Genomic DNA, 24,197 nt, shown 5'->3' with positions numbered 1-24,197 from the left:
TACTTAAAGTGAATGTTGTGTGGAGTGATAAAGATCTATTCCTATCCTAATTCTCCAGCAGCAGATAGATGGTTTCCTTTTTAAAAAAATAATTTAGTGCATTGATTCACCTCCTCAACATAAAGGTTTCATCCTCAGCTCCTAACCCATGTGGACACACTTGCACTGCAGCTACACGTCCAAACCAGTTGCTGAAATTCATAATCCGGGCAAGCAGCAACCTATTTGGCTGCTAACTGAAACTTTAGTCATTCTATTTAAAGAGTGTGCATGCCTGGATAAACACAAAGCTCACTCCAAACAATTAGAAATTTAAATCCAGAGGATGAGGAGAACTCCAGATCTCTAAATATAACTAAATTTAAAGTTAAAGGATTTTCAAAAAGCATTCAGCAGGCCCAATAGTTTGACTCTGCAGTGGATTTGTCCTCCATATGATGTAAAATGGTATGCTGGGAGATTACCACTTCCAGCAGGCACCTCAAAGTGCTAGAGAAGTACCAACAGCAATGCCTTCGCAAGATCCTCCAAATCAGGTGGTAAGAAAAGCGGTCCAAAGGCCGCTCCCAAACCAACATGCTCAGCATCCAGGACAAAGCAGCTCACTTGATTGGTACCCCATCCACAAACATTCGCTCCCTCCACTGCTGACGCACAGTAGCACCAGTGTGTACCATCTACAAGATGCACTGCAGGAACTTACCAAGGCTCCTTAGACAGCACCTTCCAAACCACGACCACTACCATCTAGAAGAAAAAGGGTAGCAGACGCATGGGAACACCACCACCTGGAAGTTCCCCTCCAAGCCACTCACCATCCTGACTTTCTGACATCCTGAAATATATCACCATTCCTTCACTGTCGCTGGGTCAAAATACTGGAACTCCCTCCCTAACAGCACTGTGGGTGTACCTACACCACATGGACTGCAGTGGTTCAAGGAAGCTCACCAGCACCTTCTCAAGGGCAGTTAGGGATGGGCAATAAATGCTGGCCAAGCCAGCGAAGCCCACATCCCATGAATGAATATAATTTTAAAAATCAAGGTATGTCACACCTATGTCTGACACCAGACTCCTGAAGCAACTGCTTTACTCAGTTATGCCTGGTGGCGCCCAGGAGGACAGCAGAAACACATTAGGGACGTCCTCAAAGCATCCCTGAGGAGATCAAACATCCTCAACAACTCATGGGAAGCCATGGCTTTTGACTGACCAAAATGGAGAAGGTTCATTTGGAAGACACTGAACAGATTGAGACACTTCATCGGGAACATGTAGAGGCAAAGTTGAAGCTTTGGAGAAAGCTCACAAACCTCCAGACTCCTCATCTGCCCGACCCTTCAAGCACCACCTGTCCCACAGGTGACAGAGTCTGCAGATCGCGCATTGGACTTCTCAGCCATCTCAGATCCCTACAAACCAAAGTGGAAGCAAGTCATCCTCGATCCCGAGGGACTGCCTAAGAAGAAGGCCACTTCCAGAGAAGCTTGTTCTGGATTTATACTGCAAGTTTAATATATTAACAGTTCCCTCTCCTCAGGTTCTGTCTTCCTCTCCATCATCAGTTTATTCTTCAAAAAGTTCATCCTTAACCCCTTTGTCCTTACGGATACTGACCCAACTCAGGCCTCTCTTTCCTCTCCTGCCTTTGAGTGTCTTACCACCTTCCTCCATTCTCCCCAACGCCCCCACAAATCCATGCCCATCTTTTCTGCAACTCCATATTTGAACCCTGATCAGATTTCTGCCCTTGCCAGAGCCTTTATCAAAGTCACAAATTCCATCTCATGTGACTGTGCTAAGCTATTCTTCCTCAACCTCTCCGAAGCTTTTGACCACACCATCCTCCTCCAATGCCACCCCTCTATTGTCCAGCTGGATGGAATTACACTCACCTGTTCTATTCCAATCTACCAGAGAATCAAATGCAATGGCCTCTCTTTATGCTTCTGCACCGTTACCTCTGGAATGACCCAAGGATTTATCCTGGTGCCCTCCTCTTACCTTCATGCTGACCATGAGCAACATTATTCAAAAACACGTCAGATTACACATGTATGCTGATGATACCCAGCTCTACCTCACCACCACCTGTCTCAACCCTTCACTGCCTATGATTTGTCATGCTACTTGTCCGACATCCAGTATCGGACATGCAGAATATCCTCCAATTAAATACTGGAAAGACTGAATCCATTGCCTTCGATGCCCACAACAAATTCTGTTGCCTAGCTAACGATTCCATCCCTCTCCCTTGCCTCTATCTGAAGCTGAATCAGACTGTTTGCAACCATGGTGTCATAGCCTCTCTATCACCAAGACCTTATTTTCACCTCCATAATGTCGCCCCTCTCTACCCGTCTCAGCTCATCCATTGCTGAAACCCTCATTCATGCCTCTAGATTCAATTATTCAGATGCCTCCCACCTTTTATCCTCTGTAAATTTCAGGTCATCCAAAATACTGCTGCCCATATCCATGTCCCGTTCACAGATTGCCCTTGTACTCACTTACACCGGCTCCTGGTATGGCCGCACCTCGATATTAATATTCTCATCCTTGTTTTAAAACCCCTCCATGGCTTCACCTCTGTTTATCTCTGGAACCCCTTCAGACCCACAAGCCTGGGAAATCTCTCTACTCCTCTGATTCTGGGCTCTTGCCCATCCAATTTTTTTTTTCGCTCCACCACTGACAAGCTTTTGAGCTGCCTAGGCCCTAAACTCTAGAATTCGCTGTATAAACCTCTCCGCCTCGCTGTCCCCCTTTATGACGCTTCTCAAAATCTCTGTCTTTGACCAAACCTTTGGTTGCCTGTGCTAACATCTCCTTAAGTGGATCAGTGTCAATTTTTGTTCGACATTCGCTCCTGTGAAATGTCTCAGGATGTTTTACTAGCTTACAGATACAGTACAAATGCAAGTTGTTGTTGCTGGTTACAAAATAGAAATTGGTTCACACCAACACTAAAGTTTCAGTGTAAATGTAACTCAGATCGTAACCTCAGACGCAATCTCAAGAGAAAAGTGAAACTAAAACACTTAACCCTTGATTATAGATTGCAAGTGCAACACATTTCCTATGAATAAAATGGAAACAGTTCTGACTTTTTTTTGACGAAATTCAAAGCCTAGTGTTGCTCCAAATCTTGTGCTACAGTGAGCCCTTCTGGTGGAAGGTGGTTACTACCAGCAAGGCAAACAAATGGACTTGTGTGAAGTGACACCAAAGTCTTTCCTAGCTGTCAGTTGTCACTCCAGCCACCAATCTCAAAAGACAAGTGTGTAGATTTTCTTTTCATAGCCATTTTTCTTCAATTTTACATAATGAAATTAAAATCTAACTTTATTACTTGTCACAAAAAAGAAATATTTGAACAATATTTGTGGGTTTACTTTGAGGTAAACTACATTGTGGAGGAAAAAAAAAAATCAAAGGTTGATAACTAACTGAACAAAATTATGATCAATAGTTTACCAAAGGCCTGACTGGAACTGTAAATAAAGTGCACAATCCTAGCCTTTAATAAGTGATCTGTATTATTTGCAGTAACTGTGGAGTCTATCTGCCTGCAGTTGCTTCTCTGTAGCCTTTAACGGAAACAGGAGTTCATGCTACTGGTTGCTTTGATTTCTCATGTGACTTCACTGCACAGGGACAGGCTGCTTCTGTGGACCAACATACACTGAAGTACATGTTTTTTGTTACTAAGCATAAGTAAATAACCACAGATCTTTCCTTAACCACTGATGAGTTACTTTGTTGGACCATAATTTTACTGCCGGGCTGCCAACGAGGAAACGTATCACCCAGTGGCACAACAGCTGTAAGAAAATCATGCCAAAGTTTGGCCTGGTCATGTCCATAATGTAATCAGGGAAACCTTTACACTTTTCTTCCTCAGTTAGTTCAAAAAATTACTTCTGGAATAGATTTTTTGGATTTTGCTCCTGCTCCAAAAGTAATATTGGGACTGAATAAGAAAGGTGTCTCAAAGTTTAAAGGTTTTTTTATTTAAAAAAATAAGATTGCAATAGTTAGATTAGGTTACATTTATTAACAAAAGAGTTAAATTAAAATAATAGAAACCTAACAAAGAGAATGTAGAACAAGATAGAATGTAAGAGAAAAAGGAAGGCAGGCAAATAGAAAAAAGGACCATGAATTCCCTGGAATGTAGTACATAATATGAGAACAAAGGAAATGGAGGAAGCCTCATGGGGCTGGAAAACTGGAGAGGACTCAGAAATACAGGGTCTTCATCCCAAAGAGCTCCAATGGCAATTCCTGCTGGTGTCTGAGGCAAATGGAATTTCTGTTTATCCCAAAGGCCCATGATGCCAAAAGGATGCGGGACCAATGGGTGAGCTTCCCCCACTAGAATTCTTGCAGCTTTAGACTCCAGAATATCTAACAATCTTGATGCTGGAAAGAAACAGGCACTCCTTTCCTCGGAGGAGCACAAGTGGAGCCCACCTGGATGGCCAAGCCTGAGCCTTGGTCTGGACGTACCATAAAACTGCCAGAAGGGGGTTAATTATGAGCAGGCTCAAGAAAACAATCTTTTAAGCCAGTACAACCAGGTCAACCCTGACTAGCTGTCTAGCGCCACATCTTCTTCCCATTCCCTATAGCTGGTATCTGTATATTTCAACTTAATTTTAAAATTCATTACCTCATTGACTGTTTGTCCTAAGGTCTCCTGACACTGGAATGGCTTCCTAAAGAGAGCAATAAACATTATTTAATATGAAATCATCTATTCTTCAATATATCTGTATTATATATCATACCGATGATCGGAATAAAGACTCAATAACATAAGCACTGATTTTAAATTAACCCAACTACTGAAACAGGACAGACTGGGGTTGGACACTCCCACCGATTTTACGCTCCACTGACTGGGTGTAAAAGAGGTGTCCAACCAGAACCCACTGTTAAAGCTTGACATTTTGAGGCTTTAACATACTATTGTAAATAACCTCATGAAAATAACTATCAGTAAGAAGAAACGAGCTTAGTGGATTGTTGTTCCTTTTTCCTCTCTGGGTCCTTTTCATTAGCTACAAAAGCAAAATACTACGGCTGCTGGAAATCTGAAATAAAAACAGAAAATGCTGGAAATACTCAGCAAGTCTGACAGCATCCGTGGAGAAAGAAAGAGAGTTAATGTTTCAGATGAAGGACCTTTCATCAGAACTCTTTTATATCTGGCCCAGCTTAGATGAATGCCTTCTCTCATCAAAAGATATTGCAACGTTTTGAAGCGTTACCTTTTCAAGCATAAGTTAAAATCCGTGACTAATAAAACAGAATGAAGCGCCTTTTCCTCTCCTAGGTGACTAGATGCAATACTGTCATTTTACTTCTGGGGCCTTCTTCATAAGAAGATAAGAGCAGCAGTAGTCCCTTGAGCCTGCTCCACCTTTCAATAAGATCATGATTGATCTGATTATGGCCCTAATTCCATTTTTCTGCCTGCTCCCCCCATAATCCTCAACTCCCCTGGATATCAAAAGTCTATCTCACTCAGCCTTGAATATATTCAATGACCCATCCTTCTCTGCTCTCAGGGTAGAAAATTCCAAAGATTAATGACCCTCAGAAGAAATTCCTCCTCATCTCCATCTTAAATGGGAGACCCTTTATTTTGAAACTGTGCCTTCTCATTCTAGACTCTCCCCAGGAGGGGAAACATTCTCTCAATATCTATCCTGTCAACCCCCCAGTCAGAATCTTTTCAATGAGATCACCTCTCATTCTTCAAAACTCCAATAAGTATAGGCCCAATTTTCTCAATCTTTCCTCATAAGGCAGCCTCTTCATCCCAGGAATCAACCTAGTGAACATTCTCTGAAGTGCCTCCAATGCAAGTATATTCTTCCTTAAATAAGGAGACCAAAACAGTATGCAGTACTCTAGGTGAGGTCTCATCAGTGTGCTGTGCAATTGCAGCAAGACTTCCCTACTTTTATACTCCATCCCTTTTGCAATAAAGGCCAACATTCCATTTGCCTTCATAATTACTTGCTAGCTCTGCATGCTAACTTTTTGGGATTCATGTACGAGGACATCCAGATTCCTCTGTACTGCAGCATTCTGCAGTCTCTCTCCATTTAAATAATATTGTTTTTCTTCTCTTCCCACCAAAGTGGACAACCTCACATTTTCCCACATGAAATTCCAACTGCCAAAGTTTTGCCCATTCACTTAAATTATCTTGATCCCTTTGCAAGCTCGTTGTCTCCTCCTCACAATTAGCTTTCCCACCTAGCTTTGTATCATCAGCAAGTTTGGCTACAATACACTGACTCTGTCCTTTCATCCAAGTCATTAATGTAGAATGTAAATAGTTGAGGCCCCAGCACTAATCCCTTGGCATTCCAGTAATTACAGTTTGCAACCTGAAAATCACCCATTTGTCCCAACTCCCTGCCAGGCTAATATATTACCCCACTGCTTGTCACATACTCAAAAGAGGTCTAATAAATTTGTGAAACACAAATTTTCCTTTCATAAAACTATGTTGATTCTGCTTGATTGTATTATGATTTTCTGAATGTCCTGCTACAGTTCCCTTAATAATTGGTTCCAACATTTTCCCAACGATAGGTGTTATGATAACTGGCCAATAGTTTTCTGCTTTCTACTTCCTTCCTTTTCTTCAATAGAGGTGTTACATTTGTGGTTTCCCAATCCGCTGGGACCTTCCCAAAGTCATCCACTATCTCTGCAGCCACTTCTTTTAAGATCCAAGGATGCAGACCATCAGGTCCGGTGGACATTTCAACCCTTGGTTTTCCTTGTACTTCTTTTTCTAATGGTAGTGACTGTTTTATGATCCTCCCTGCCTTTTGCCCCTTGATTTTCTACTATTCTTGGGATGAAGACAGATATTAAGTACTTGTTCAAAATCTCTGTCATTTCCTTATTTCCCATTATTAATTCCCCAGTCTTATATTCTAATGGACCAAAGTTTACTTTTGATACTCTCTTCCTTTTGATATACCTGTACAAGCTCTTACTGTCTGTTTTTATATTTCTTCTACATATTCTAACTTCTACATCTTTTTTTGTCAATCTTTGCCGATTTACAAAATTTTCCCAAACTTCCAGCCTACCACTCATCTTCAGAGCATTGTACGCCTTTTCTTTCAATTTGATCCAATCTATAACTTCCTTAGTTAGCCACAGATGGCGCATCCTTCACGTAGAGTCTTCCTTGTTCAAGGGAATTCCTTTGCTGAGAGTTACGAAATATTTCCTTAAATGTCTGCCACTACATATCTTTAATCCACTGCAGCATACTCTATCATCATAAACATAACAATTACAAGTGTAAGACACTAATTTCAGACGCAAATTTCTCATCCTCAAACTGAATGTGAAATTCTACATGTTATGATCACTCTTGCCTACAGTATCCTTTACTATGAGATCATTAGTTTATCCTGTCTCATTACACATTACCAGGTCTAAAATAGCCTGTTCCCTGATTCGTTCCACAATTTATTCTCAAAAACTCTCAGAATATACTCTATAAACTCATCTTCAAGGCTACCTTTGCCAATTTGATTCGTCCAATCTATATGAAGATTAAAATCACTCATTATGATTGCAGTACCTTTCTTACAAGCCCTCATTATTTCTTGATTTAAGTTTTGTCCTACAATGTAGCTACTGTTCGAGGACCCTATGAACTACTCCCACCAGTAACTTCTTTTCCTTGTTATTTCCCGTTCCCACCCAAACTGATTCTACATCTTGCTTTTACAAGCCAACACCATTTCTCACCACTGTACTGATCTCACCCTTTATTAACAGAGCTATTCCATCTTCTTATCCTTTCTTCCTACCCTTCCAAAATGTCAAAAAACCTTGAATACTCTTCAAATTATAGCTCAGATAGGCAAGGATGGCATTATTCTTGATGTCTAGTAGGATCCCAAATTAAATGTTTGGATCTCTCTAACCTACTCACTACCCAAATCATAATTGCTAAATGTGCCAAGGACCAAGGAAAATATGAAAAGACACCAAGAATTGCAATTGTCACTATCTGAAATGGATCTGGTGCTGCTAAATTTTACTGATACTTTTGTAACACAATTTATTTTTTAATGTGTATTTTAATTTAACATAGAATTTATATTGGCACAATGAGCTTGGCCATAATATGTATGTCATCTCACACAAATGAAAAGTTACCAATGGTTTCTATTATATAAATAAATCCAGTGCTTGCCAGAAAAAAAATTAAGTTATTGATATCAAAGGTCAAAGAATTTGGATCCAGTAAAATTAATAAGTAATTCTTTTCCCACCTGTCTATTTTGGTTTCTACAGTGACTGTAAATTGTGCCTCACTGTTGGGCAGGTACGTAGAAGGAATGATCTCATAATTCCCTGTTGGTAGAGTGCAAAGTTGAGTCATTTCCTGTGTGTAGCGATGAGGCACACAAGTCACCACAGGCTCGAGAAGCTGAGGGGATGCTTGATTCAAATTTTTATCACTGTGTACCTGTGTGAAACAAGTAACATACCTGAAAGATCTACAAACAGTTAAGTTCAGAAACTAAGAAATAAATGGTCTCTCAGTATAGGAACAGTAACAAGATTAATTCCTCCCTGGCTATGAAGAAACCTTCAACGTGATGGGGATCAGTGGTACACAACTCCATGTGGAAATAAATGAAATTTTTGGTAAATTATGCAATGTAGTACTGCTGCTAGTTGTTAATATGGGTTACTGGGACTGCAGCTGCTGCATTCAAGTACAAATGAAACAAAAATAGTAGAACATTAGGTGTTACACCATTATTGCTCATCACTACACAGTAGGAAAATAACGCCAAGCCACTAACAGGGAAAAACATTACTATTATTTGTATACAACACAAAAATGCCAGTTTCACTCAGTTGCTCATACCTTTGCCTCTATGTTAGAGAGTTGTGGGTTCAAGCTCCTCCCTAGGACTTGAGAATATTTTTGAGGCTGCCAATTTTGTTACAGTGATGATAGACTTGATAACTCATCAAATCGCTTCAGAGGCAAGCACCACTGAGTGAGAAAAGCTGCTTAGTTTGTCCAGGAGTTGCAGACTCTTCTGCAAGGTCTCAGTTAGAAAGGAACAAACTTAGAGACTAACACAAGTGTCATCTTTGCATTCCATGACGATCTTGAACAAGTGAGCAGTTTTGACGAAGGAGATTAGAGCCTGATAATGCTTGATGTGGTCCACGGAGATCTGGCGATGAACAGCTAAAGTAGTTGCGTGCCAAGTGGTTTCAAGTATGAACCCCTCAGAGTGAGTTAAGATGGGGGCTGTTCCAACGGGAACAACCAGGATGGGAGAAAACAAGAGTTTTACTAAGAACTAGTGCATCAAAGTTGGAAATGAGGGATTGATTGAGCAGGTAACATCTGAAGTATTGTACCCAATGACCTACATTGGAGGACCGCGATTCAATTTAAAATTCTAATCCTCAGGTTCAAATCCTTTCGTGGCCTCTCCCTTCCTATCTCTGTAAACTCTCTCAGTCTTGCAACTCTCAGAGAACTCTGTGGTTCTCCAAACTCTGGTCATACTTGAAACCAAACTCTGGTCTCTTTTGCATCTCCCACTTCCCTTGCCCCATCATTATTAGCCATGTTTTCAACTGACTAAGGCCAGGAATTATCTCTCTAAATCTCTTGACCTTTCTCACATCTTTTAAGACAATTGCTAAAGCCTATCTCATTGACCAAGCTTTTAGTCATCCTTCCTAACATATCCTCCTTTAGCTTGGCATAATATTTTGTATGATTATTCTTTTATGAAGTGCTTTGGGAGATTTTTCTAAATTAAGGTGCTGCATGAATGGGAGTTATTGTTGTTTATGGAGCCAGAAAATCAGTTGCAAAAGATAAAACATAAAAACTCTCATATTGTTCAAAGTAGATGTTAGAAAGTACCAGAAGTTCATATTAAATGGGACAAATGGATCAGAATAAGATCAATATTCACCATATATACATGCAGCTTTTGCAGTCAGTTATATTATAAAATCAGGGCATTGAGATTTATAAATAGGTATTCGTTAATCATTAAAAATGAGGGTTAGTGTTAAGCAGAATCCACTGTAAAGATTATATTTAACTACAATAAAAATTTGGCACTATTGTAATGTATTGCCACACCACAATCAAGCCCAAAAGATAGCAAAATAAATTTAAATCATTAACAATAATAAATTCAAATGATCAAGCATGGTCTTAGAGATTATTTGACCCCAAAGTTCCACGTTATTAAATCTCTTTGTGACATCCCATAGGCTTCATTACCATTTCCTGCTGAATTACAGAAATGTTTTCCAGATTTCTATTATCCAGCTTATATTCCTGTGGTTAGAAAGGCCACCAGTTAGCATTTCTAAAAAATTCTTTCGAGTTATCAACAGATCGCATGTAACTCTTTTCGAGTACATTCACAGTTCTTGGTTTCCGGGAGTGGGACATGAACCCACAACCTTCTGATTCAAAGGCGAGGGTGCTATGAACTGAGCCACAGCTGACACGTCCGGTTAGCATTTCTAGTTGAACATTTGGTTAATTTCAAATTCAACATAACCACTTTCAATCTAGGTCAATCAAAAGTGCTTTCAATTCAGATCCAAGGCCTTAATTCAGACCCGTTAGATTTCCAGTGTCATTCAACACATGGGAATTACCTGATAAACGTGGAATCCTATTGGCAGAAACTGTCCATCAAAATTTTCCTGGCAGAGTGTGATTCTAACATTCCCAACACCAGTATCAGACAGGATTGAGAATGGCAAATGTGGATTAGTGTTGTATGTTGGGAAGTTCCTGCTTCCACCTGCACTCTTTCCACTGATCCATGAATCTGTGAACTGCATTATCTCCCACTCCCCTTCAGAATTCTCCTCAAACTGAGTAAGTGGATGAGCTGCTTTCACTACACTGAGGGCAGAAGAATATTTAATGAGTTACAGTTTTTGATGCCATCATGAAGATTGTTTCATAATATTTGATGCAAAATATTATTAAAGGGGGAGGGGAAGTAAAAAAAAAAAATGTTTTAAATTGCATTTCTTACACCGTCCACCATAGAACCGTTCGAGCATTCTCTTCCCCAGCATAACGGTGGTTTGTTTGTCATAAATAGTGCGGGCTGATCAGATAGCATCTGGTTGTCACTCACTATATTAAATGAAGCTGTTATTGTGCTTGATTAATTTTGTATTCCTCAGCTCTAATAATATGAAACCAATCCTGAAAACCTATTTCTAAAGATAAATTAGATTCCTTATTTTTGTGTATTTATGCCTCTAAAATTAGCAAAAAGTAATTTCTCTACTTCACTTATTTCACATCTTCAAGTTTGGTTCTCTTTGTTCTTACCTCAATGAAATTTTAGATGTTGAAAAAGCACGTAGTAGAAAATGTCCATCTTCATCCTTCATGAATGTACTGGGGATGACAAGATAGTAGCCAGGTGTTAGATCACAGTGCAGTTTCACTTCCCTGTCATACGTATGGCATTCTGTTGAAATGGTTGGTGCTTTGGCAACAGTTTTCTGCAAATTAAATCGTTTCTTCTCCACCTATAATTTTAGAAAGAGATGATAAATGGTTGGTTGAAAGACAAAAAACAAACCGAATTATCCATTCTCTTTCACAAAAAAAATCAAAACCAAACCCTCCATGTTGGCATACTGTTAGTCTTAAGGTCATCTCCTAATTGGGACTGGATTTTGCTTCCTTCTGGTCTCATAAGGATTGAAAAATCTTTCTGCTTCATGTTTCTATTCGTAATAGTAAGTTCTACATGTAAACTTTCCAATTTACATCATTGCTAATTAGGGTCGTCTTAGATATTCTTTCAGTACAGTGGTGCTCATCACTACCATCACAATGCAACAAATGACTGACAAAAAAAACAATGATTTTGATGTTATATATTACACTTAATTCCTGCTTAGCTGTTTGTTTTGAGCTATAAGTACCTTCCATACATGTAGTCCTATTGCTTGGTAACGTTTCTGATGGAGGATATCAGTGGTGAGCCATTCTTCACTATTTTGACAATGCACAGCAGCATTCTCTGACCAAAAAGCTTTGCCATTTTTGCTGCTGGAATCGTGTCTCTTTTGTAAAATTGCGATAACTACTTCACCTGGATCCAGAATTCTCAGCCAAAACTTGGGGTTGCTACAAAAACTGCTGTTGTTACGGCAACCACCTGCAGATTGACCTTTGACCCATTCTCCTGAAAGTTGCCGTGCATGGCACAAACTTTTACCTAAACAAAGAAAGCAAAATTCAAACTACAAACACTGTCACTGTAACAAATAAAAAGAGCCTTCTAATGATTTTACCAGTCAAGTTTATCCTGACACAATACATACTTTGTTCAGCATACTGACCAGGCATCATTCACTGAGTACTACCGTGAACATTTACAAACAGCCTGGCAGTAGCTACACAGATAATAAATGCTGATTTAAAATTTCAAAATATATACACATACATAAAAGTTTGGTTTCCAGAGAAAAAAATACTCATACAGAAAAACAGTAGAACTCAAAAAAAAGAACTTGCATTTTATATTACAATTGCAATTTATGCTGTAATTTAACACAAAAAAAATCACTTCCTTAGCATCTCACAAATCATTTTACAACCAATGGGTTATTTCTGAAGTGCAGTCACTTCTATACGTGACCAGCAAGTGGAAGAACGACCAGAAAATCTGTTTTTTTGTGTTGTTGCTTGACAAAGGAATGTCAACAATCGTAGAATCTTACTCTAGCCGGGGAGTCGTACTGTCTCCCTGACCTGTATTTCTGCACAAATGAAATTGTGACAGTCAGCCCGGACAGTGGGCCCCACAATGGCTGTCGGCCAAGTCCAGTCCAGCCCCGCCAGCTGGTGAGTGACGGTAAAAGACGCAAGGTTAGTGGATTTTTCTGCACCCGGGGTTGGATTTTGAGTGAATTCAGCAGGTTCGTGGGGGCTCGGGACGGGGCCAACAGTTGGCCGGATCTCAACTGTTTTTTTATTTTGAGTTGACAAACGACAGTCAGCAACCGTAATGAATTTGTCTCAAGATAACTTTTTTTATTTATGTACTTAATACTTTTGATGTCAATGGAATAAACTGTCACTGAACTGAAATCTTCATGCATTCAGTGTGCTTTTTCCTATGTTATATTACAGCAAAGAAGGAAGCTAATCAGCCTCTATAGCTCTTTAAAAGAGCCACACGGTATGTCCGGCTTCCCTGCTCTTTCCCCATTGCTATGCAAATGTGTCCTTTTCAAGTAAATATCCAGTTCTCTTTTGAAAGTTATTACTGAATCTTCTTCCACCACCTTTCAGGTCGTGCATTCCAGATTATAACGCACTGTGTAAAAAAAATTCTCATCTCCCTCTAGGTCTTTGATTACCTATCATTCCTGCCAGTAGAAATAGTTTCTCCTTAATTAGTCCCTGCTATGAATATTACCAACAAATTCATAATTTTGAACACCTTCAATAAATCTCCACTTAACATTCTGTGCTGTAAGGAGAACAATCCCAGCTTCTCTGATCACTCCACATAATTGAAGCCCCTCATCCCTGGCATCATTGTGTTAAATCTCCTCTGCATCCTCTCCAAGGCCTCGACATAATTTCAGGTGCCACTTTGACCACCCTTGGTTATAAGGGCATGGAGATAGTGTGGTGGGTTTGAGTAGCTGTGTTAACTTACTGATGGTAATCCATGGGAAAGAAGATGAAATGTCATTTGGGTGTCCACGTAATTTCTTGGAACCAAGGCTTCTAAATGTATTCGAAGACTTTGCTGCTAAGATTCATAGCAGCACCTGAGGCTATATTTTCTATTTCTTAATGTTTCCACCTAGTTACTTAGGAGGCTTAATGTCAATTGTTCTGGTACTTCATGTTGAGATTGAGACAACAGGCTTCCTGATAGGGATATTCCTTTATTTGTTTTGGTACAAGAGGAGAAGAATGGAGGCATCCTAGGCAGGTCGGGCTGCATCAATGACTCTCAATGCCAGCCTCACTGTGGCTGGGAGCTCAGGCACATGATGTAATTGATGCTGATCCAGCAAAGTTAGGTAGGATCAGTTCACTACTACTTCAGCTGGATGCTAACAACATACTGGCTGACTAATGCCTGATGGGAGCCCCAATCAGAAAATCCACTCTGTAAAGTCAGGTAATGAAAGAGGTTTAAGATTGTCTGAGGGCTCTTCTGCAAGGCCCACAAATGTATGGTAGGTTAACAGGCATCAATTTGTGACATGCTCAAATGTAATTTCTTCCCAGTGTCTGCTACTATTGTATAGCCTTACTTAGGTAGCTTTCAGATCAGCCATATTCTTCCACATGTTACCAGATCCTGCAGGCTGTGACCATCATCTCTTCTCAGCTGGAGGGTGTCCTTGAGTGCAAAACAAGACAATCCTCATACAGACACCTCAAACAATACGGCCTGCACGTCAGAGTCCATCAGTCAGATGGTTTGGGCCCTGCATCACCTCATTTTTATCTACAGAGTAATTTCCTATCTCCACATTTATCCACTGTTCTTGCCATCTTAGCCATTATTCAGTCCTTCCACCCACCATTTCCCCCATGTTCACTTGCTGAAAACCTATTATATTTCTAACTTTTCCCAATTCTGATGAAAGGTCACAGATCTGAAACAGTAACTCTTTCTCTCTCTTTCCCTCCCCATAGATGCTACCAGACCTGCTTAGTATTTCCAGGATTTTCTGTTTTCATTTCAGAGGTCCAGGATGCACCATATTTTGCTTTCGCATGGCTCATTATTTTTATCTACTATTGACTTTTGGCCACTTGAAACTCCCTTTCGGTCCCACTTAAAGCTATTCACTTTTAAGCAGTTGCATCCCTTTAAATAGTTGCTGCAATCCTTCAGGTGCAGGAACAATACCAGAATTTGGGAATACCCCTGCACTGTATGAATTCCTAGCAGCGGGTTCACCTGACATAATAAGCCATGATCTGAGGCTAACATAAATCACATTGAAAAATATTGTAATGTATGTTGTCTGTAAAGCTGCCTAAGATTTAAATATTTAACCCTACCTGTTAAAAGACTGAGGATGTGTCCCTCCATATTTATTGGGTAACCCACCGTTACCTCATCAAAATCCCTGAAAAACTCATGCTCCTCCACCCAGAACTCCCCCTCCTCTGCCGTGGACTGCAGTAGTGTAGCGATAGCAGGGTCCAATTTCTTCCAACCATCACCCCTGTAAAATAAATCACTGATCAGAAATTAGGACCAATTTATAATTGATTATTAGTCAATCTCACATGATGTAAGACCAAGTATAGACTTCAGGTGGAGGGAGATCATGAAGTGGAGGTGGTGAACTGAAATCATTTGAAATGCGGTGGGGGAGAAGAGGAGGGGAAAGCAGTGGGTCAGTTACATATGAGAACAGCAGATAGAAGAGGGAAGAATAGAAGGAATAAAGATATGGGAGGAGAGAAGTTGGAGGGGAAGTTGCTACTTAGTAGTTACATGTTGAACTTGCTGCTTAGTTAGGGAGATGACTTCGAGAAGTTTCACAGGTAAGGGTGGGTAGGAGGTCTGGATGATGTACACTGTGCTTGCTGGGTGGGATAATATGCTGCTGAGTGAAGGGGGCAGAGGTTTGGTTGCTGAGCTCAACTGTAATGGGCTGAATATGGAATGGTGGTGGAAAAGATGATCCCTTCCTGGTTATGGGTCTGCTGAGTAAGAAGGGGGCAGTTCAGGTAATCAAAATGGTGCTCAGTGGGGGAAGGGGGAGGCACTTCGGACATAAATTACTTAATGAGGAAGATTGATGGTTACATACGGGAAGGGAAATCATGCACTTTCCATTAAGGTGGCTGAGTATAATTAATTGCTAAAGTTAATTCCTCTTCACATCAGGCTGTTAATTTTCAGGAAATTTCATTGGCTTTATCTTACTCCAACAGAACTTTTGTCAATTGGGAGGAACAGTTAGTGGGGAGGTGGAATATTGGTCAAGTCATCACACCAAGAATCTCAGATGCAAAACCATGCCCTTACTTTGGGGTGTGATTACAGGTGTTGAAAATGAAATTAATTTGCTTTAAATAAATGTGATAAAGGTGTGGAAGAACACTACCCTCAAAACTAATCCACTGAAATGCCTACTAACAGGAACAATTATCGTACAGATGTTAGGAAGGTACAGATTAATGCTAGGCAAGCTCTGAAAGAAGGATCTAGAAAAATCTTTATTCCTATTTTCAATTCAAACAAGAGAGAACAAGCTTACAGCTAAAGGGCAAAACCAAAACTTTCCCGGAAATAAAACAAAATGTCAGCCGGAGATTCTGAACATTTTCAGAGAAGTTCAGCAAGGATGTTCAGGCTGGGTACAAGCCCATCAAGCAGCCAAATTGTGCAATTACAGCATGAAATTTCAGAGGCAAAACACATTATATGATTTATGATAGGAAAAAAATGCGATGAAAACAGTACAACAGGAAGCCAAGGAAGACAGGAAATGCTCACAGATCTAAGACTTTTAAAAGATACAGATGAATTTGGACCCAACTACACATTTTGATAGAAGGTTCGGGACTGAACTACTTAATATCAGGATGTTTTCTGTAGGAGGGAAACAAGAAAAATATAGGAAGAAACAGGTGTAAAGAGATGTGTAAAAGTTCAAAATGGACATAGAATCATAGAATGGTTCCAGCCATTCAGCCTGCTGAGTGCACACCAGTTCTCTGCAAGAGCGATTCAGCTTTTCCTATTCCCTGACCCTTTCCCTGTAACACTACAATTTTTTTATTTATCTTCAATGCCTATCCAATTTGCTTTTGAAAGCTACAATCGAATCTGTCTCTAGCATTTAGTAACCCACTTGCTGCGTAAATTTTATTTTCTCACGTTGCCATTGGTTCTTTTGCCAATGTGTTCTCTGGTTCTTGGTTCCAACAAAGGAAACAGTTCTCCCTATCTACTCTGTCTAGACCCCTCATAATTTGAATACTGCTCCCAAATCTTATCTTAACCTTCCTCTCTAAAGGAGAACAACTCAGTTTTTCCAACCTTTCTTTGCAGCTGAAGTCCCCTATCCCTGAAACCATTTTTGTAAATCTTCTTTCCATCCTCTCTAACACCTTCACATTCTTCCTCAAGTGTGGTGCCACAATTGGACAATACTCCAGTTGTGGCTCAACCAGTGTTTAAAAAGGGTCATCATAACTTCCTTGATTTTGTACTCTACACTTCCATTTACATCACTTCTCTATCACTAAGCCCAAAAAACAATGAGTACTTATTTGACACGGGTCTTTTTACTTTCTGGCAATGCTGGTCTGATGTCTAATCATCCAGGTACAGAAAAGAAGTACCTTTAATATTCCAAAGTCTTTGCTGGTGTTGTTAAGGAGCCACTGGCAGCCTGAACTAGTCATGTGTCAAGGACAATAAAATGATGTAGAAAGAAACACCACTGAGTTCATAACATTTGAACTCATTCGATTACATTGATATTAAATAAATGCATTACCCTTCCTGCCAGGAGCCGTTCCAACATTGTCTATCCCACATATTTCTTATCTTCAGCAAACTGACATAATTGCCTTTCAGTCCACTAATTTGCTTCACATCAGTAACACTGAAGGCATGAAATTCTGCACGTTCACTGGATCCTGAAGGACAAATAGTATAAAATTAAATTATACACTTAGTTCAAATTTAATAAGGGCCCTTATCACACTGACTGATCATAATCTATTTTCTGTTATTTTGCATACTTTGGAATTGTTGATTTTACCTTTGGCCGACCCATGAACAGAGCAACTAATAAAGCTCTTATCGTTTAAATCCTTCATCAATTCAAACTTTGATCTTTCAGAAAAGCAGAAGCGAGGATTTTTTTCATTGTTTTGTTTATAACTCTTCAAAGACCATCTGTCAGCCAGGCCTCCTGTGACATCCACTAGAGCTTCGCAAACTTGACCAGCCCACAGCTGTTCATAGCAACCATGGAGTCTTTGAAAAACATATAAATACCTTTAAGCACAGTTATCACTAAATACTGCTCAATTCAAATTCATCTTACATCTTAGATTACTTACATCTTAGATTATAAACATTAAGTTGCTTTCAAAATCTAAGGTAAAAGAAACACAGTTGTCAAATCTTTCAAATTAAAGAAGTCATATAATCAAAATGCAATAACATTTCTGAACCTCTTCTATAGCCAAGTGACAGCATCTACTTAAAATGTGTTGCTCCTAGATTGTGATCATATAAGTTTAGTGAAACGTTCAAATTACTTTCTGCAATATTTGTATGTTTATTTAAATCATAAAATGGTGAATAAGAGTGAAATGGTATATTGATTCACATCATCCAACTGATCATATGCAACGATACAATCACCAAAAATCCCTGCACACAGCCCTTGGTGCCCTCTAGTGTTGACCCCAATGGAATCAGCAAGGTTGGCAGGAATTCATCTAATTTGCATTGGGCTGGCAGACATAAGCACCACTATTAGTGCATCCTGGCACTTGCCTGCCTTGTGTAGTGAGAAAATCCAATGCTTGCAACCATTTGGAGAGAGGAATTACCCAGCCAGAACCACCCCCACCCCCTCAACCCACCCATGCTCCCTTTGGCTCCATGTTTAAGAAGGCCACTTAAGATTTTACTTTTAAAAATATAATCTTTACAGGGATGTAGGCCATTTGCATCAAAGACAACTGCCTCTGTTGGATTCAGATGCAAATGCCATCAATTAAGGATGATTTTACTTGCATTAGCAATTGTCATTCACAGTTACTTTAACATAACGTCAGACATTATAAACAATTTGAAACAATTACAGGAGAATATTGACTTCCCTAATTTCATGTGAAGATTAGAAAAGCACTAAAACAATCATGTACAACATAATTCTATTTAACCAGTACATTCAAAGACTACTTGCAAAAAGGTTGGATTTTTTTTCTCATTTATATAAATGCAATGAAGGGAAACAGTACATTATAATGTGCATGCCTGGAGAAAATCCATACAGGAGGGTGAATTGTGAACTTTAGAAGCCCTCAATTCAATGTAAAATGTGTGAATTAAAATGTCATATTGAAACTTTGCAGTTGGATCACGAAAAATTCCTTACTTGGCATATGCCTTTTCCAATAATGGTAACCAAAACACTTCTTCAGAGCGACAACGAGAAAAGCAGAGCCTGTGACCAATACATGGTAACCGATCATCTATCATGACTTCAACCCAATGTCCAAACTTCCAAAATCTGCATCTTAAACATCCAGATTGTATCCATGAGTCCTGGCCTGAAGGTATCACCTGGATTAAACATCAAAGGAGTTAAAGTGTATCATGAATAACAGAAAAGTAAATGTTTTGATTAGAACTATAACAACATTACATTATGCTATTAAATGATTAAGGTAGTGTTTCAATGGATGGATAATACCAATTGTACATTTCCTGATGTTGTTCATTCTCCCCTCATCCCCAGATTTCTCACTTTTCTATTATCTACCTCTCCACTGATAAGTATTTAGAAGTTCTCAATAGTAGTAATTGTCGTCTTAAAACTGCTGCTTAGAGGGAGTCTAGCAGTAAACATATTGCCATCGTATGGCATCATAAAGTTTCTCTCCCGTGATTTACAAATAAGTGACGTTGTCCACTTTCCACTTATCTTATTCATATCACTGAAAACGAACTCCATGTCAAATTAAATCACAAAATGTCCGCTTCCAAACTACATCTGGCCAGCTGTCCCAATGCATGCAACCGGGTCACAAGAGGCAACCAGGACGTGGCATTCTGACACCATGTCATCTCCAACTGATATGAAAACTAAGCCAGCAGTGTATATTCCACCTGCCGTTTCCATGGTGTAGCAATTACTTTCTGTAACTGCAGTAAATTTAGACTGACTGAAGTTCCAGGATTATTTTTAAGCTCAGCATATTATTCATCATCAGAGAGTTACAATAATGCAGCTTTCATTAAACGAATGTATGTTATCTAAAAATACCTTCCTCCTGTTCTCAGAATAAACAGTATAAGAACATTAAAATTGCGAGTCGGGGTAGTCCATTTGTCCCTCGATCTTGTTCTCCGATTCCATAAGATCATGGGTGATCCTCAACTCCAGCTCCACTTTCCCATCCTTTAACCAATCCCCTATCTATGCAATTAGATTATCCACAACTTCATAATCCCTTATCTTTCGCAGCAACGTTTCATATAGCATCTTATAGAATCTCTTTTGAAAATCCAAATATACTGTATCCACTGCATCGCCTTTGTCTACCTGCCAAGCACATTCTCAAAAAACTCAAATAGATTTGTAAAACACAATTTCTCTTTGATAAAACCATGTTGATTCAGTTCAATCATATTATGATTTTCTGAATGTGTTGTTCCCACCCAGGACATCACTGCAAGAGTTTCTGAGTGTCCTGGGCTCAACCATCTTTAGCTGCTTTATCAACGACCTCTTTTCCATCATAAAGTTAGAAGTGAGGATGTTTGCTGATGTTTCCACAGTGTTCAGTACCAATCGCAACTCCTTTGATAATAATGCAGCCATGTCAATGTGCAGCAAGACCTGGACAACATTGATGCTTGAGCTGAGAAGTGGCAAGTTACATTCAGGCAACACACATGCCAGGCAATGACTTTCTCCAACAAGAAAGAATCTAACCACCTCCCCTTCACATTCAGCAGCATTACCATCCCTGAATCAACTTCCTGGGGTTCATCACTGACCTGAAACCAGACCAGCTACATCAATACTGTAGCTTCAAGAGCAGCTCAAAGACTGGGTAATCTGCAGAGACTAACTTAGCTCCTAACTCCTCAAAGTCTTTCCACCATCTACAAGGCACAAATCAGTGAGTGGGATGGAACACTCTCCACTTGCCTGGATTAGCACAGCTCCAATAACACTCAAGAAGCTCAATCTATCCAGCAATTTAGATATTCATTTTCTCCACTGGCTCGCTGTGGCTGCAGTGCATACCATCTAAAAGGTGCACTGCAGCAACTTACCAAGCTTCTTTCAACAGCACCTTTCAAACCTGCAGCCTCTACCACCAGAAGGACGAGAGCAGCAGTTACATCACCGAACATTTCACTCCATTTCACTCACCACCCTGACGTGGAACTATATCATCGTTCCTTGAGTGTCGCTGGGTCAAAATTTTGGAACTTGCTACCTACATCACACGGACTTCAGCAATTCAAGAAGACAGCTCACTACCACCTTCTTGAGGGCAATTAGGGATGGGCAATAAACGCTGGCCTTGCCAGTGACGCCCACATCCCATGAATAAAAAAACCTCCTTAATGATAGATTCCAGCCATGTCCCAACCACTGATGTCAGGCTAATTAGCCTTTTGTTCCCTTTTTATTCCCTCCCTCTTTTCTTGAACACTGATCTTACATTCCAGGATTTAGGGAATTTTGAAAAGTCACAACCACAGCCTCTACTATCTCTGCACCCATCTCTTTTCGAACACTAGGATGTAGGCCATCAGGTCCTGGCGACTTGTTGGCTTTCAGCCCATTAGTTTCACTAGTACTTATTCTTTACTAATATTAGTTATTTGAAGTTCCTCACTCGCAGTAGATCCTTGGTCTCCTACTGTTTCTGAAGACCAACACACAATATTTGATTAACCTCTGCTATTTCCCTATTCCTCATTATAATTTCTCATGTCTCACCCTTTAAGGGCCCACATTCAACTATGCTACTCTGTTCCTTTTTACATACTTGCATAAGCTCTTAGAATTTGTTTTTATATTTCTGGCTAATTTACTCTCATAATCTATCTTTTTCCTCTCTTTACCAATTTTTATCATCCTGGTATCTAAAAGTTTTCCAATCCTCAGGCTTATTTTCCTTCTTCACAATATTATAAGCCTTTTCTTTTAATCTGATGCTACCCTTAACCTCCTTAGCTAGCCACCGATGGCTCTCTTTTCGTGTGGGGTTTTTAATTTCTCAATGGCAAGTATATTTGTTGTGAATTATGAAATATTTATTCAAATGTTTGCCATTGTTCACCTACCTTCATACCTTTTAACCCAATTTTCCAATCTACCATAGTCAACTTGTCCCTTCTACCTATGTAATTAGCTTTAAGTTCGATACTGTAGTGTCTGATTTAAGTCTGTCTCTTTTAAACTCAATGTGAAATTCTATAACATTGCTCTTTCCCATAGGACCCCTTATTATGAGATGACTCATTAATCCTGTTTTATTACACAAGACAAGTTGGTTTCAAGATATTTTGTTCCAGGAAACTATCTTGAATGCATTCCATCAAATCGTTCTGCAAACAATTTTTGCTGATTTGATTTGTCCAGTCGATAAGAAGATTAAAGGCCCCCATGGTTATTGCATTGCCTTTATTACAACCCCCTCTTATTTCTTGGTTAATACTCTGTGCAACAGCATAACTACTGTTAGGGGACCTATAAACTACTCCCACCAGCATTTTCTGACCCTTGTTATTTCTAATCTCTAAACATATTGATTTTTCTTGCTCTTCTAAGCCAAGATCCTCCCTCTCTACTGTACGTATGCCATCAGGACTAGCCCTCTTCATTTTACAATTTGTCTCCATTCACGAAACATCAACTACCCTGGAATATTTAGTTCCCAACATTGGTCACCAGGCAACCACATTTCTATAATGGCTATTAGATCAAACTCATCTATTTCTATTTGTGCCACTGATTCATCTATCTTGTTACGTATCGTGCATTTAGATAAAGTACCGTTAATTTTAATTATGTCATTTTTCATTGATCTGATCTTATTCACTGAGGCACTGCTACTGTTAAACATTTTGTCTCTTATCTTTAACCAAAACATTACACAGCTTGACTTTTTCTTTCAATTTATATACTTCCCTTCACTTGAATCCTTCCAACACCCACTTTCAGTTTAAAGCCCTGTCCACACCCTAGTTATATAATTCACTGGGAAACTGGCCCCAGACCAGTTTTAGTGGATCCCACCTGAATGGAACAGCTCCCTCTTTCCACAGATGTGGTGCCTATGCCTCCAGAATCAAAATCTCTGTCTGCAGCACCACTTTGAGCTAAGCATTCAACTCTCTGATCCATATGATCCTATGCCAATTTGCTCATAACTCAGGTTTCGGAGTTTATTACCTTTGAGGTTCTGCTTTTTCATTTGGACCTTATCTCCTCAAACTCCCTCAGCAGAATTCATTGCTTGCTCTATGTATGTTATTGCTTTCTCTATGTGGATTAACTAGAACGTCCCCCTCTCACTCCAAGTTCTTTTCCAGCCTCGAGACGTCTTTAACCTTGACTCCAGTAGGCACCACAACCTTCGGAACATGAAGATCGTGGTGGAGAGAACAGCATCTATCCCCCTGACTATACTGTCCCTGATCATTACCAAATTTCTTTTTACACCCTCCACTTAAATAGCCTCCTGTACCAAGGTGCCTTGGTCAGCTTGCTCATCCACCCAGGAAGCAAGAACCTCATACCTGTTGGATAAGGGCAAAGACTGAGGCTCCTCCAGCACTGCACCTGGATCTCCTTACCTGTCTGACTTGCCTGTCCTTGACCATTAATCAGACCTGTACCATTTCCTAACTACTGTATGTTTTGTGCAAGTTGACATCATTGTCAGCATTGAGTAAAACAGCAAGGATGCTCCAAAATTAGCTTATTTTAATAAGCAGTAACAAAGCAATGCTGTATCATACAATTTTCCTTTTTGAATTTTAGCTTTATGATTGCTGTAACCAATCTTACGTCACATGGCATGGACTCAAAGGAAAACTACATCATGCAGAATTTTGTTTTTAAACTATATGATCTTTCTATTCAAGTATGAAATATTATACTGGGAATGAAGGACAATCTTCTAAAAATTTGGCTGCATTAATGTCTCTATACTGTATCATAACTTCTTTAAAAATTTCTTTAAAAAATGAATAAACTTAAAAGTTTATACAGTTATAAAATTTTTTTGGGGAAAAAAAATCACTTAACCTTGCTACATCATGGGTGTTAAATGAAAGACTTGCATTCATATCATGCATTTCACACTCTCAGGCTTGAGGGGTCGAATGGCC

The 24,197-nt window shown here is 39.6% G+C and overlaps 1 protein-coding gene across 4 annotated transcripts in view; it reads right to left on the bottom strand.

Annotated features, from left to right (window-relative positions):
• Window positions 1-24,197, bottom strand: part of capn10 (calpain 10) — a 40,955-nt gene that overhangs the window by 11,296 nt on the left and 5,462 nt on the right. For 3 of the 4 annotated variants that reach the window (XM_078563981.1, XM_078563983.1, XM_078563980.1), the window contains 9 exons: window positions 19,213-19,400; window positions 17,860-18,077; window positions 17,593-17,734; window positions 15,134-15,300; window positions 12,016-12,311; window positions 11,411-11,613; window positions 10,717-10,969; window positions 8,331-8,527; window positions 4,679-4,724 (listed from right to left, as the gene is read on the bottom strand). In XM_078563981.1, the coding sequence (XP_078420107.1) occupies window positions 4,679-4,724; window positions 8,331-8,527; window positions 10,717-10,969; window positions 11,411-11,613; window positions 12,016-12,311; window positions 15,134-15,300; window positions 17,593-17,734; window positions 17,860-18,077; window positions 19,213-19,400 (1,710 nt within the window). Of the gene's footprint in view, window positions 1-1,331; window positions 1,463-4,678; window positions 4,725-8,330; window positions 8,528-10,716; window positions 10,970-11,410; window positions 11,614-12,015; window positions 12,312-15,133; window positions 15,301-17,592; window positions 17,735-17,859; window positions 18,078-19,212; window positions 19,401-24,197 lie in introns of those variants that run through there. The other variant, XM_078563982.1, reaches the window with a different exon arrangement.

The sequence above is a fragment of the Cetorhinus maximus genome, chromosome 19, assembly GCF_964194155.1.
Source record: "Cetorhinus maximus chromosome 19, sCetMax3.hap1.1, whole genome shotgun sequence".
NCBI lineage: Eukaryota > Metazoa > Chordata > Chondrichthyes > Lamniformes > Cetorhinidae > Cetorhinus > Cetorhinus maximus.
Note: the sequence above shows the minus strand (reverse complement) of the source record. Positions and strands in the feature narration are given on the sequence as shown.